Below are 15909 nucleotides of genomic sequence, written 5' to 3' on the forward strand. Positions count from 1 at the left end.
CCAAGTCACAACAGAGGTTCCAGACACACATAGGTTCTATGACTCAACAGAATTGGCCATGGGGTCAGCATGGTGGCACAGCAAGTTAGGCCGCTGCCTGTAGCGCTGGCATCTCATTATGGGTGCTGGTTTAAATCTCAGTTGTTCCACTGCTGAGCCACCTCCCTGCAATGTGCCTGGGAAAGCAGTAGAAGATGATTCAAGTGCTTGGGCTTATAATCATGTAAGAGATCCAGAAGTAGCTCCTGGCTCCTGGCTTTGGACCGTCCAGCCAGGCTGTGGCAACCATTTGGGGAGTGAACCAGCAAATGGAAATCTTCTTTTTCAAATAAATACATAAAATCTTTGGAGAACTGACCACTATATAAGTGTCTTGAAACATCACACCATGCTCCATGAATATGCACAATTATTACATGCTAATTAAATGTATTAAACTCTTTTGGGAAGTAAAGAAAATAAATTTAAACTACATATATTTGTAGGCCAAACAGATGGAGGATGAAGGAAGGGATATTCCAGCAGAGAGGGGACAAAAATAGGTTGAAGTAAAAAAAAAAAACAACAAAAAAAACCCAGAATGTATGTGGAAGAAGTCACTTAAATATTTTTGGAAGCCCTATCATGTATTAGCAAATGATCCTAGACATTTGTACTAAATGAGTGAATGATGGAGAAAAAGCGGGTGGTCAGGGTAGGGCTGATCCAGATGGGAAGGCGGGATGAGAGTCACTCCTGTGGGTCACTCGGAGGTCTAGGCAAGAGCCTACCTGGTGTTTCTGAAAACCATGAAAATGAACCTGGTGGCTGGGGCAGAATGAGCAAGGGGGAGCAGGGTGGGAGACATGGTCAAAGAAGCAACCACAGAAGATTCCAGAATTTAAAATGCATGGCCACCTGTGTGTACACAAAAGTAGGGGAAGAAGTAGTAAAGGATGAGGCTACCGGTTAAGAAAGGCTGAACCTCGGAAACAGTCCTCAGGTGTCAACCTTCTTTCTGGTCCTGCACAGTTCAGGAAAGCTGATCATAGTATTTCATCTTCAGGAAAAGCAATGTTTTATTTCCTCTTCAAAGTCTTTGAAGTATACAAAATGGCTTTCTAGCATCACTTTCCTTTACTCTTACAAATGTATTCCAAACTTCCCATTGTTGCCATGCTCCAACTTTTTCTTTAGTAGTTCTCTTCTTGCTTTTGCAATCTCCTGGAAGGAAGATTCAACCAGGAGATCCACCTGCTGTGGTTCTAAATAGCTGATGTCTCTTATGATAAATATATCTTAACTCTCTTCATTCTGATATCTTTAGTTACCAAGAAACATTCTGACAGACTAGTTGTGCATTTCCATAGTGATAGCACTTCCCTAACTTCTACCTCACCCAGTTGTTTCCAAAAATACTTTCCACAAGTTAACTGATTTCTACATTGGCATACCAGTAGTAATCCCCCTTCCCTTAAATTTGATCTATTCCTCTAAAATTACATGTATTAGTTCATTCTAGTTACTATATCAATTTTTATTAAAATTCTGTGAGAGGGGTTGGCATTGTGGTATCACGGGCTGAGCACTGTCTGCCACGTTGGCATCGCATATGGACACTGGTTTGAGTCCTGGCTGTTTGTTTCTAATTCAGCTCCTTGGTAATAAGCATGAAGGGCAGTGTAAGGTGGCCCAGGTGTTACAATCCCTGCATCCATGTGGGAGACCAGGAAGAAACTCTGGGCTCCCGGTTTTGGCCTGGCCCAACTGAAGTCACTGTGCCATTTGGGGCGTAAACCAGCAGATGGAAGTGCGCTCTCTCTCCCTCCACTTCTCCTTCTCCCTTTGTAACTCCGCCTTTCAAATAAATAAAATAAATCTTAAAAACACTTACTCAGAATATTATTATTGTCATCCTTACTATATTGATTAATTTCCCCAAGGTCTCACTGCTAGTAAGTGGCAGAACTAGGGGTTACATGTCAATATATTTGACACCTGAACCCGAACTCCTCATGTTTGCCTGTTCTCAGGACTGGCATTGTGACACCATGGCTTAAGCAGCTCCTAGTCACAACACAGTCCAATATCAGAACATAGGTTCAAGTCCAGCCTTGCTTTTTTTTAAGTTTTATTTACTCTTGTTACAAAGTCAGATATACAGAGAGGAGGAGAGACAGAGAGGAAGCTCTTCCATCTGATGATTCACTCCCCAAGTGACCACAATGGCCAGCACTGCACTGATCCAAAGCCAGCAGCCAAGGAGGTCTTCTGGGGCTCCCACAAGGGTGCAGGATCCCAAGGCTTTGGGCCGTCCTCGACTGCTTCCCCAGGCCACAAGCAGAGAGCTGGATGGGAAGCAGGGCTGCCGGGATTAGAACTGGTGCTCATATGGGATCCCGGCATGTTCAAGGCAAGGACTTTAGCCACTACGCCACGGCGCCGGGCCCAAAGTCCAGCCCTGCTTGTAATCCAGCTCCCAGCTAACGTGCCTGGGAAAGCAGTGGAAGATGGTCCACCTACTTGGGTCCCTGCATGAAGTTTCAGGCTCCTGGTTTCAGCTTGGCCCAGCACTGGTTTTTGAGGTTATTTGGGAGTGAAACAATGAACAGGAAGACTCTCCCTGCTTCCCAGACCTGACACTTCATCTTTCAAATAAGAATAAAAAATCTTTACAAAACTGCTACAAATTTATGTTTCCTATACTAGCGTAAACACGAGGACATCATTATTAGTATGCTGTCTGTCTTTCTGATGTTTCCCTAGAGCATTCCCTCCAGCGGCTGTTGAGAAGGCCTCCCTCCATGTTTGACTGCAGTACCAGTGTCCACTGTAAGAACCCTGCATGCCAGCACTCCCTTTCTCCACACTTCAGTCTAAAAATCAGTTTGGCGGTTTACCTACTAAACATTCCTCTAAAATATTTCCTATCCCATCTTGAGCAGAACTTTAATTCTAACCATTGTACATCTAATTCAGGAAAAAAGAAGTCACATCTAATACTATTTACGTCTCTCTCTCTTTTGTTTTTTCTTTACTTTCCCTTAAGAGTAACACCTGAGAACACACAATCAGGGGCATGGCGTATCTTCTCAGGAATTCTGGCAGCAGTCTATGCCAACTACAAGGAATCATCACCTATCAGAAAGCACCTCTTCCCAGAGAAATCAAGAGTGTCTTAACTTAGTGTTTCCCTTAAAGTAATCATGCGTAGCTTCATCTTCCCAAGGTAAGGTGAGATGTTCCACACTACAATGGCCTACCTTCTTTACGTGTCACATTTCCCATGCCATTACCTGAAAGAACCTGCTTTAACTGTGCTCTGTTCTCCTGAGTTGCTTTCATTTTTGTTTTCTTTCAAGGATTATTCTCCCCTTCGTGATTGTAGGGTGTTTTTACTCTGCCCCCCTTTGTTTGCATGGATGGGTTACCTCAGTCAGCTTTAATGTGGGTTAAACAACATAAGGATCAGCAGCAGTCACCGAGCCAGAATTACAGCCAATATCGATTAGCATATAAAAGCTAAAATACAGGGCCTGGCGGCGTGGCCTAGTGGCTAAAGTCCTGGCCTTGAGCACGCCGGGATCCCACATGGGCACCGCTTCTAATCCCGGCAGTTCCACTTCCCATCCAGCTCCCTGCTTGTGGCCTGGGAAAGCAGTCGAGGACGGCCTGATGTTTTGGGACCCTGCACCCGTGTGGGAGACCTGGAGGAAGTTCTTGGCTCCTGGCTTAGGTTTGACGCAGACCAGCCGTTGCGGTCACTTGGGGCGTGAATCATTGGACGGGAAGATCTTCCTCTCTGTCTCTCCTCCTCTCTGTATATCTCTGACTTTGCAATAAAAATAAATAAATCTTAAAAAAAAAAGTTCGATGCAAAGCCAGGAGCCAGGAGTTCTTCTGGGTCTCCCACATGGGTGCAGGGTCCCAAGGTTTTGGGCCATTCTTGGCTGCTTTCCCAGGCCACAAGCAAGAAGCTGGATGGGAAGCAGGGCTGTTGGGATCAGAACCGGCACCCATATGGGATCCTGGTGCGTGTTCAAGGCAAGGACTTTAGCCACTAGGCCATGGCGCCAGGCCGTCTACAAAGCTTTTAATCTCAAAAAAGCTAAGCCCATTTTATCTATCCCTTCTGGTAACTATAAGATATACTCATGAGGGTAGTGGTTTTTTTTAAAAGAAACACGTTACAATAGTTAAAAACAAATAAAATGCCATGGGCCTATGTTATCAATGATTGAGATTTTCTTTTTAACATCTAAAATTGTATTAATGTATTTCAATATGTAAATTGATCACTATTTGACAGGCAAATCATACCCTCCAAATATGAAACGGCCATAATACTTTTTGAGTGGAAAATCAGCATTTCTCTCTTTAAAATAATTACAAAGGTATCTTCACGAAATTATTTACACTCTTCATTTCTGATTATTTTAAGAAAAAGTAAAAAGGGCCTGGGGAAAAATAAAAAGAAAAGTAAAATTGAACAGCCTTTAAGGAAGTGAAACTGGCAGAGTAGGTAACAGCCATATAATCCTGAAATGTTCATGACCTGTTATTCTGCTTGATGAATACCTTGACTGTTAAATACCAAGTTTTAGAGTAATCTTTTTGCGCGCGCATACACACACACACACACATTCTCCTCTAAAAAGTTTTGCTAACTCAAATAGTTTGTACCAAATTAAGGAGCATAACAGTAAAGGCAACACAATGCTAGTCTCAGCCTAGAGGGCTTGGCTTGTATGTCAAACAGGGAGTTCTCAAATCAACGAACCTTTCCAGCATATACAAATTATCCTTATTGGATTTCAATATAGTGAGAGTTCTATGAGAATACTAGGAAATTAGCTAGAAAACAGCTTTTAGAAAAATGGAATTATTGAAGCTTTCAGTCATAAAGAAAAATATTCACAAGATAGGAACTTACCACAATAGACAATAGTAAAAGTAGGGAGTAGGGTCAGCAACCAGGGGCAAGAGAAGAGAAAACAGAAAGCATTTTAATTAGGGAAATTTCAAAACAAATAAGCAGTAAATGGTAGCAAACACATTTTGTAAAATGCAAGCATCCATTTAGGTTTTATGAAGGAAAAGCAAAAAACAAACGTGCAACAAAATTAGAAGCTACAAAGCTAAAGGTTCAGTAAAAGTGACAAGAATATAAACAAGAACATAAAGTCTGTGCAACTTGAACCATGCAATAAACATGATGATAGAATGATATTAACGTCATAATCAGTGACAATTATACCTTTCAGGGGTCGATTTAGCATCAAATAGAGTAATAAGAAACTGCTCAGAGGTTTTAATATTTTATGCCTAATTTTCAGCTAATTCTAATTTCACATTCAGAAAGCCGTAAGGCACTTTATCCTCTGCAGATAAGCACAGCAAACCTCTACATATGTCTTAACTGAGCCACACAAATGAGGCGCTATAACTTAAGTATTAATAAGGACATACACATTTAATATGAAGAATTAAGGCAGATATAAAAGTTTTGACTTAATCTGAAGAAAAGCAAAATGTGAATACTATTTCAGAAATGGAACAAAACTGGGTAGCAACATTTAATCCTGTGGTTTTCTATCTGGGTCCCAGAACAAGGACTGCAATGCAAAACCAACCAGAGAAGCCTAGACTGCTTAAACCATGTCATCCTGATCACAAAGCAACAAAATGGACAACTTCACAAGCAGACCTCACTTTAAATAAACTGGATTTATTATTACCTTGCTTTACCTCAACAAAATAACCTAAAGCATGCTTTACAGAATTCTTCCTTAACAAATGGTAATCAATTCTCTCTAGAATTTTTCAGATAAAATTTGATCTATATGTAACTTTTCACAAGCCTACCTACTACATAAAAGGAAGCACAAGAGGTTTTCACTGAGCGCTATCAAACGCTGCTGGGTATGAGGTCCTATCAAAATTCAAGTTCTCTTCATCTATTTTATCTCTCCACCCAACAGAGTTTAAACAACGAAAATGAATTTCTTCCTCAGTGGTGTTTATTATACTCAACATGCAGTGATTTAAGACCAAATAAGTGTATTTTTTCAATTCTAGGATGTGCATATTTTGATACACATTTCATTATCTCTGCAGCTGGCCTCCAACTGACAAGATGTCTGGGTTTAACATAAAGACACATATATAAGAGATCAGCTGTCCTAACAGTTGATGGCATCTTTGATCAGATGAAATCAAGTATTTTCTATTTATACCTCTGAGCAATAACACATAAATCGACCTCTGTAAAATGAGGTGAAACAATATGGTTAAAACAGGAAATCTGTGTGTAAACGTTGATGAAAGAAATGCTTCAAAGGATAAAAAACAAACTAACGTGATGGCAAAGTGGCTCATTTACCAAAGAATCTCATTAGTGTAACATATGGATTTCCATGCACTGCCTACAACCTCTTAATAATACATTTCTTAGAATAACTCTCAGTATTTTAACAAAATTTCTTTGGTTAATGAATTCAGTTGACAGCAGATAGCAACAGAATGCCCACAGCTAGCACATGTGGGCAAAGCGTTGGCAAAAGAAATCTTATCAAATCAATCTATTAGTGTCTTTAACTAACTAAAGCATTACCTACCTCCCAGCCAGTACTCTGTATAATAAAAAGTAAAAAAGGGCAAGTCATAAAAAACTGTTTAAAAAGAACAAAAAAAGGCCAAAGGAAGTTCAGTAGTTTAAGGTACCATATACCATGAAATCTCCACAAACACAAGACAATAAAATATGTTAAACAGCATATTCTTTCCCTTAAGACCCACAATAATTTTATAAGTTGAGTTTTTAAGACATAGAAACTAAAATTTTGCCTTTTAAAAATTATAAATGTTTTTAAAGCGAAAAGTACAAAGTACTTTTTCAATGGCAGTACAAACGTTAGGGGAAAAGTTGCTTATTTCATGCGTCAAAATCGAATCTCGAAGGTGAGCTATACTTCACTGTAGTATCCAGCTTAAACTGGACTTCAAACTGCAATTCTGTTCCAATGCCGCTGACACAATGAGCCGAAGTTTCATGGAAACCACTAGCTCCAGATATTCCAGAGCTGGTGTGTCTAGTCTACAATTTACACCTCTAGCAGCTGGAATGAAGTTCCTCTGATGCATAATACATCTCATTATAGAAAGACCCACCTGTTATGACCATGAGTTCTTTTGTAATTCAGTATTTTAGCAGATCACAGTAAAACTCCAGCTTAACAGGAGAGCAGTCTACTTTATTTTGAGATTATCTCAAAATTTCTAGGACAGGCTAGCCCATAGCAAGGAAGCAGAAGTCAAGCTTATAGGAAACAAAGTAGAACTAGTGCTGAATGGAAAGTAGAAAATCAACAAATCAAATCCTTAGATAATGGCAGCAGCAAAAAGCCAAGGTAGCACAAGCAAGGGAACAGAAAACGAGACGGAAGAAGCTCAGAGGATATTCCAAGTACTCCAAAGGAGACATGACTTCCGTTTCAAGGAAAGCAAAATCAACTCCCCACTATACTTTCAGTGCAATTTCAGTTTAATTCTTGTTTTACTGATATGTGGATTTCATAATAAACCATAAAGTACAGAAATCATTCTATTATCATAAATTACAGAAGTCAAGAATTTTATTCATTATTTTTCCTCAATACTATGTTCATATTAGAAATATACTTGAGAAAAAAAATGAATGTAAACAGCTAAGAAAACAAAACTGCAGTCATTACAAAATTAGGGAGTTTATTACACTTTTACATACTTAATATAAAATTAAATATGAAAACTTTGGCAGAAAAAGGATAGTTATTATTTTAAGAAGACTTATAATTATAACCTACACTGGAAACAAATTAAAGTTAAAAAAAATTGCTACCAGTAATAATTCTAAAGAGTGGAGAAAAAAAAAATCTGTGCGCTAAGCTTACGATGTATGTTGTCAATGACGCTTTGGCCAGGAACTGTCATTTCGACTATTCATTTATAATTGGATCCAAATGGTCATTTCCTGGAATCTAGCAAGACATCAGCTCAAAGCAGCACTGATGCTTTCAGACAGTTTTCTCTGCTTATTTTAAAGCTAGAAATGAGAATCATTACCTGATGAACAATTTTGCTGAATGCTTCTTGAAGTTTACCATGTATAGTGGACAGTTTCTTTGCATCCCGATTAGCTTCATGAATAGGGATAAGTACTTTGTAAACTTCATTAACTGCTTCATACATACCAGCCTATAAGAATAAAATTCGAAAGATACTGCTTTTATGGCAATAATAAAATCAACTGATAATAAATTCACAGTATTATTATTAGCACTATACCACTGAAGGTTTTCTAGTAGGGCATACAAATAAGCACTACTAAGCTTTAACAAATTGGAGCTGGAATGGTAGCTCAACAGGCTAACCCTCTTTGTGTAAAGTTGGCATCCCACATAGGGGCTAGTTGAGTCCCAGCTGCTCCACCTCCATCCAGATCCCCATTTACGACCTGGAAAAGCAGTGGAGGATGGTCTAAATCCTTGGGACCCTGTACCCACAAGGGAGACTAGGAAGAGGTCCCTGGCTGCTGGTCAGCTCTGGTCCAGCCACTGTGCCCATTTGGGGAATGAACCAGTGGATAGAAGATCTGTCTCTCCTCTGTAAGTCCGCTTTTATTTTTAAAAAATTGAATAAATTGGGCCCGGCGGCATGGCCTAGCGGCTAAAGTCCTCGCCTTGAAAGCCCCGGGATCCCATATGGGCGCCGGTTCTAATCCTGGCAGCTCCACTTCCCATCCAGCTCCCTGCTTGTGGTCTGCAAAAGCAGTTGAGGACGGCCCAAAGCTTTGGGACCCTGCATCCGTGTGGGAGACCTGGAGGAGGTTCCAGGTTCCCGGCTTTGGATCGGCGCGCACCGGCCGTAGCGGCTCACTTGGGGAGTGAATCATTGGACAGAAGATCTTCCTCTCTGTCTCTCCTCCTCTGTATATCTGACTTTGTAATAAAATGAATAAATCTTTAAAAAAATTTGAATAAATAAATCTTAAATTTTGTGTTGACCCATTAAGACTCAAACAGGAATTTTACACGATGTGTCACATCATGTCCTCTGGATGGATTTCAGCAGACTAATTCTAATTATATATGTATATATATGAATATATAAAATACATATTTGCATACAAAACAATGAAATAATATACACGTAAGGCAATTCCTGTTAAATGAATGAGTGACCTTCAATCTAAATGTAATACCTTATTACAAATGCACACACAGACATGCAGTCCTGCTGACTAAAACACTGCTGGGGCAGCTGCCCGGTTGTAAAGATGCTGGTGGGAACACCTGCGTCTCAGAATGCCTGGGCCTGAGTCCTGGCTCTGCTTCTGCCTTCTTACAACACACACTTTGAGGGCAGCAGGTAACGGCTCAAGAGGCTGGATCCCTGCCACCCTGGAATAAGTACCATCCTCTGCTCTTGGCTTGGTACAGACTCTGCTGCTACAGGTTTAGGGAGTGAATCTATACATGGGAGTTTTCTCTTTTCTATGTGTCTCTCAAATATAACAAGGAAGAAAAAAAAATCAACAGCAAGAAATCTCTTTACTCCATGAATTTAGATCAAATAGGGAAGGAATTGGGATAAAGTTCTTGGGCTCTAAATGTTAATAACAAAGTGAAAACAGCAAACACATTAACACTTAGGGACAAATACTGCACTCTGATTAAAATAACTCAACCCTAAAAGACATCACGAGGCAGGTACTATTATGAGGCATATTTAACAGACAAGAAAAATGAGGCACCAATATGTTGAATAATGTAAATGGTACAGGCAGGATTAGAACTCTAGCAGTATGTCTTCCAAATCTATGCCCCATCAACCCATTGCAGGATAAGGGTAAGGCCTGGAGAAGATTTCAGTGAGGAACGAGGGAAAAACTGCTTTTAATCACCTCAACCTTCCCTCTTACTCTGACATGAACTCTGGTGACTTCCAAATCATTGTGTTGGGATACTGAACACCCAGCAGGAAGGTGGCAGAAAGGAGGTGATCCTATCAATGCCGGTCAAGAAAGTAAGCAAGATTTTGGCTACCTAACTCCTTCAGTAAACAGCTAACCTGGACTCCACTGTTTCTATTCATTATACGCAGATGGCAGGGAAGGAAGGCTGAAGTTTAGCATGGCAGGGGCACTCAGGCAAGGACCCAGGGTATGATTAACAAAGCTCCTGAGATAAAGTTTCAAGCTTCCAACACCTACCTAAGGCAGTTCAGTCTGCATCCAATGGAACCAGTGACCATTATCTTTTGGACACAAAGGCAATGTTTAACATAGTGGGTCGATTCTCCCTTTCATCCAATAAAGAAGCTCTATTCATGACCGTGCTATTCTACCCCAGCAGCAATGCAAATCACCCAGGGATGTTCTGCCTGGTTTCATTTTTTAATATGAAGGCTTTTAGAAATGTTTGGTGGCAAAAGTTTTGTGAACCAAAGAAACATGCCTGCTATAGATTAAGTACTGGTTCGTACACAAACAAGTGAAAAACATGGGGCAGTGACAGACTGCTAACATTAAAAAAAGCAATGACGGATCTGCAGATGACTTCCGCTCCCAGATACTCCTAAATGTGCTTGGAGCAAACCATTTAAAGTAAAACCAGGGACATAAAACAAACTACTGTAATTCAGAAGTATGAAACTGTAGAAAGAGAATGAATAAGAGCGATCTACCATAGAGAAAGAAGCAGCTGCTTGCTCCAACAATCCCACAAGTCCTGACTCCGTGAAGTACTTTCCAGAGCAGATACCTTCTTCATCTGGAGATACCACATCATCTGAGACGGCAGACTCTTCTAAAACATTAGAGGAAATATTCTAGGAGAAAAAACATGCAAAAGGTTTATCAAATGGAATTAATTTCTCAATATGAAAAATATGTGTGAAGAAGTAAGCAGAAAATGTATTTTAGCTTAAGTGTTAAAAAAAAAAGAAAAAAGAAAGACAAGAAAAGGAAAATGATGATTCAATTGGCTAATCCTCTGCTTGCAAGATCCCACATGAGCACCAGTTTGTGTCCCAGCCGCTCCACTTCCCATCCAGCTCCCTGCTTGTGGCCTGGGAGGGCAGAACGCGGAAGAGGATGACTCAAGTCCTTGCACCTCTGTACCCAAGTGGGAGATCCAGATGAAGCCCCTGGCTCCGGGCTTCAGATCAGATCAGCTCAGCTCCAGCTGTTGTAGCCATTTGGGGAGTGAACCAGTTCATTGAAGATCTTTCTATCTCTCCTTTCTGAAAATCTGCCTTTCTAAAAGAGATAAACATATCTTTAAAAAAAAAAAAAGTAAAGCTGATATAAAGATAAAAGAAAAATTTACAAGTTTTCTACAATTTAAAATCAAATGGCACCACCATTGCTGAATAACTTTTTCCTAAGGAAAAAGTAATGAGGCCTGGTGCTGCAGTGCAACAGTGTGCAGCTGCTTGGGACACTTGCATTGCAGACAGGCACCAATCCGAGTGCCGGCTGCTCCTGTTACCTGAGCCCCGCACTAATCTGCCTGAGAAAGCAATGGAAGATGGCTCCTTGCCACCCATGACGGAGACCTGAATGGAATTCCTGACTCCTGACTTGGGCCTGGCTGAGCCCTGGCTGTTTCCATCATTTAGACAAGTAACTATGAGCTGCAAGAGCTCTTATTTCTCTCTTTCTTTGATGCTCTGTCTTTCAAACAGATAAAATTTTTTCTAAAAGTTATGAGCAAAAAAAAAAAGTTATGACAAAATTAAGAAAAATCATGGGCTAAAAAGCAGTTACAGGACACAAGGAGACTGCTGAAATAAAACTTTTTGGTTTATCTTCTTAAAACTATTTGTAAGGGAAATTAAAGTACAAAATGGTGTCTTGATTGGGTAGGAACTGGTGTTGTGGTACATACAGCAGGTTGTGCTGCGGCTCGAGATATCAGCACTCCATATGGGCACTGGCTCGAGTTTTGGCTGTTCCACTTCCGATCCAGTTCCCTGTTAATATGCTAAGCACAGCAGCAAATGATAGTCCAAGTACTTAGGCCCCTGACACCCATGCAGGAGACCTACATGGAGTTTCGGATTCCTGCCCTTGGCTTGGTTTAACCTTCTCTACTACAGCCATTTTGGGAGTGAACCAGGGGATGAAAGATTTTCTCTCTCTTTGTGATTCTCCCTCTCTTTCTGTAATTCAGACTCTCAAATACATTAACAAATAAATAAAACCATATTTTAAAAATCCCTCAGGTATACTACATGCCTTCTTTCTTAAGTGAGAATGGGATCTGCTGCTACTTCTAAAATGGATCATATATTCTACTAGATAAAATAGCTGTAAATTATGTACTAGCATTTTTGATACAGGAAACAATGTTGCTTATTCAACAGTGTCTAAGTAAATGTCAATGAAAGGTTTCTATTGAACTCTAATTCTTCATATTTTGAGTGTACTAGTTTCCTAAATGCTCTAATCTGTGACTGCTGCAAAGCAATAATGGCAAAGACACAGACACAGAAAACTCAGAGATAAGAAACTGGAAAAGAGAATGAACAATGCATTGATATTGACAAAACTGAAATTTTTTTTTAAAGATTTATTCATTTTATTACGCCAAGATATACACAGAGGAGGAGAGACAGAGAGGAAGATCTTCTGTCCGATGATTCACTCCCCAAGTGAGCTGCAACGGGCCGATGCACGCCGATCTGATGCCGGGAACCAGGAACCTCTTCCAGGTCTCCCACGTGGGTGCAGGGTCCCAAAGCCTTGGGCCATCCTCAACTGCTTTCCCAGGCCACAAGCAGGGAGCTGGATGGGAAGTGGAGCTGCCGGGATTAGAACCGGCGCCCATATGGGATCCCGGGGCTTTCAAGGCGAGGACTTTAGCCGCTAGGCCACGCCGCCGGGCCCTGAAATGTTAATTAACCCTCTGACACACAAGCTTAGGTGTCTAGGTGTTCCTTACAGATAAATAATCTAAACACTAGTGAGGAAAAGTCAAAACCAAGAAAGATCCTACCTTGACGGAATGTGTGCCTTGCGGACTCCTACCTGAAATGTTACGCATCCTACAGGCAGGTATTTCCGGTCCTCCAGCATGCTCAAATACTCAGCCACAAGTGCTGCTGAGTGGACGAGGCATTGGGCAGCTTCGGCATGATTGCTGCGCTCCGAGTGTTTGCCAGCCATGTTCTGTAGCCAGGTTAACCGCAAGTCTGGAGAGGTCTGGTAACCCTTGGCAATTCTAAGCAGAACAGAAATTCTTTTTAATTAGCATATACTTCTCAAGCTAAGAGGGAGTTTCGACAGCCCACTACGTTTTTAAATGGTAGGAAAATGTTGTTGCATTTGCTTGGAGAAATAACTGTAGCTCATGTTACATTAACATAGTAGTTTAAAAATCAATGAAAACCGAATTTATAAAAGGTGTTTTCGATTACCTCACGTTTGTTCTACAGAGGGTAAAATTACTTTAAAAACTTCAAAATTATACAAAAAGAACATGTGACAAAAAGCAATTCTGAGGTTTTACTATTACATCTCTTGAGATGTAATAGAAATTAAGATATTTCTCAAATGTGTCCCTAGAAATGTTATCCTTTGAATATAACCATGTTTAAAAATCAGAATAACTAATAATTGTAAAACATCCAAATAGTGCATTTTTTTTCTTAAAAGGCTGATTTTTAAAATGTTTCAAAACTTAATATACTTGAAAGGGACAAAAAAAGGGTATCTTCAGTTTGCTCACTGACTCCCAAGATGCCTGCAACAGCCAGGGATGAACCAGGCTGAAGCTGGGGGACCTGGAACTCATTACAGATCTCCCATGTGAGTAGTCGGCCCCTTTGGCCACCCTGATGCTTTGTAGGGTGTGCGTAAGCAGGAAGCTGCAATGGAAAGCAGAATCAGACTTGAACTAAGTGACACTAATTCGCTGTTTCAAGTGGTAGCCTAACTACTGTACCAAATGCCTGCCCTTCAAGTCCAGTTTATATTTACGTAAGGCTTGGGCCTTTCCTTTACCAGGGAATCTGGGGCTCAGGATACCAAAGTGATTGCTTCATGACTGCTTTGAAATATCCTGTTTTTGAAAAACAATAAATACACTGAACAGTTATATACAATTTGAATGCAATTTAGAAAAGGTTCATTTTGACCACCAAATCTACCACTAGAGAAACACTCAGATAACTTTCCTATGTTTATTTTTTCATCTGATAATGCCCGTGACTTACTAAACATGAGCAAATCAAACAAATGATACCTGTACATCAGATCAATCAACATCTCCGGATCTTCTTGATGCTCCTTCATTTTAACAGTGTCAGAAAGGATCATATGGAGATTAAATACCAAATCTTGGACCTTCAGAAAAAATCACATGAAAAATGTCCTATAGTCATCATTAATTTACAATCACTAAATTAATGTAGGAGATACATCTGAAGATTAATGAATTTTATCTATTCTTAAGTAGACAATGCTGCTTTTTTCCAGTTTGTCTCAGAAATAAGAACATTAAATAGCAATAAAAATACAGAAAAATATACAAATACATACGTACACATGACACAAAAGGAAACTTTTATAAGTTTTATTTTACAATAATAAAGTCTATAAAAACTTTAGTTTTCAAAGGCAAGTTACTGTTTGATTAAACAGGAGGAATAACATTTCAGCACAAAGATTTGTCCATAATGCCTAAGTCTACTTAGACTTGTACAAATATCCCAACTTAGATATAATTGTGAAAAGGAATGATAGCTTAATAAAACAACAACAACAACAAAAAGATCCTACCTAAGGTAAATGATATGTAGGATGAAAGAGAAATAAAGGATCCTTCAGCAAAAACCAATGTTTAACTTAACATTTATTTAAAATGTTTAATTTAATTGCCTATTTAAACAGATTATTTCAATTAGTGATCTAGAAAGTAACATTTCTGACCTGATCAGGAAATGTTGTTTCTCTCAGTTCTAAATCTTCTTCGGCATATGTCAATATAGTCTTCAGAGAACGTCTTAAGAATTCTTCGTTAAAATTCTGAGATGTGCCCACCAAGGAGGACAGGGACATGGTCACCTGCATTTTAACCCTGGCAAAGTTCTGTAACAGAGAAACTGTAGGGTCAGTGTTGCATATAGGAAAGTTGACAGAAAACTGATATCTAACAAAGGATGCCATCCTGAGTAAAATATTTTTGAAAGTAACAAAATACGCATTATTGAAATGATAATATAAAATTCACAATTTTGCTGTGAATAATTTGCTACCAAAGAGGGGTTTTGCTTTCTTTTTTAGGCTGTTTTAGTTTTAGAGGGAACACAGTTAAAAGGAGAAACAGAGATCTTTTATCCACTGGTTCAACTCCCAAAATGGCTGCAAAGGCAGGAGCTAGGTTGATCCAAAGACAGGAGCCAGAAATCTCTTCTGAGTCTATCATGTGGGTCCAGGGGGCCAAGAATTTGGGCCTGCAGCAGCTGTCAGCACAACCCTTTTACTACAGTCGCATAATCCTTCATAAGGAATTATAATTCCATCAGTCTCTTATTTAAGTGTACCCCAACATTGCGGGTACAAAGTCAGACAGTCCAGCATCCCATTGTCTACACTTGTCCAACAGTTTCATTGGGAATCCATCTTTCGTCTGTTTTTTCATGGAGCTGTAATTTGTTGTTGTTGTCATTGTTGTTGAGGTGGTTGTTCTAACGCATACCAGTAGTTGACCTTGTTTCATGGCTTCTCAATTATGGAAATGTACAATGATGGAGTACTGGGGTCTACCATATCCAGATGTGGGGGTATAATGCAACATGCATCCCTGCTTCCAGACGAAAGATGGAACTCTCACCCTTTGTATGTGTAAGTTTGTGGGAACAAATTCCAACTTTTCATCAGCTTTC

At 39.8% G+C, this 15909-nt stretch overlaps 1 protein-coding gene across 4 annotated transcripts in view; it reads right to left on the reverse strand.

Annotated features, from left to right (window-relative positions):
* The window catches only part of DOCK7 (dedicator of cytokinesis 7), a 224280-nt gene that overhangs the window by 13971 nt on the left and 194400 nt on the right, over positions 1-15909 (reverse strand). For 2 of the 4 annotated variants that reach the window (XM_004588728.4, XM_036494308.2), the window contains 6 exons: positions 14954-15112; positions 14268-14368; positions 13052-13244; positions 10705-10848; positions 8083-8214; positions 6597-6611 (listed from right to left, as the gene is read on the reverse strand). In XM_004588728.4, coding sequence (XP_004588785.3) covers positions 6597-6611; positions 8083-8214; positions 10705-10848; positions 13052-13244; positions 14268-14368; positions 14954-15112 — 744 coding nt within the window. The remainder of the gene's footprint in view (positions 1-6596; positions 6612-8082; positions 8215-10704; positions 10849-13051; positions 13245-14267; positions 14369-14953; positions 15113-15909) is intronic. The other 2 variants (XM_058657374.1, XM_036494309.2) reach the window with 1 other exon arrangement.

The sequence above is a fragment of the Ochotona princeps genome, chromosome 2 (assembly GCF_030435755.1).
Source record: "Ochotona princeps isolate mOchPri1 chromosome 2, mOchPri1.hap1, whole genome shotgun sequence".
Lineage (NCBI taxonomy): Eukaryota > Metazoa > Chordata > Mammalia > Lagomorpha > Ochotonidae > Ochotona > Ochotona princeps.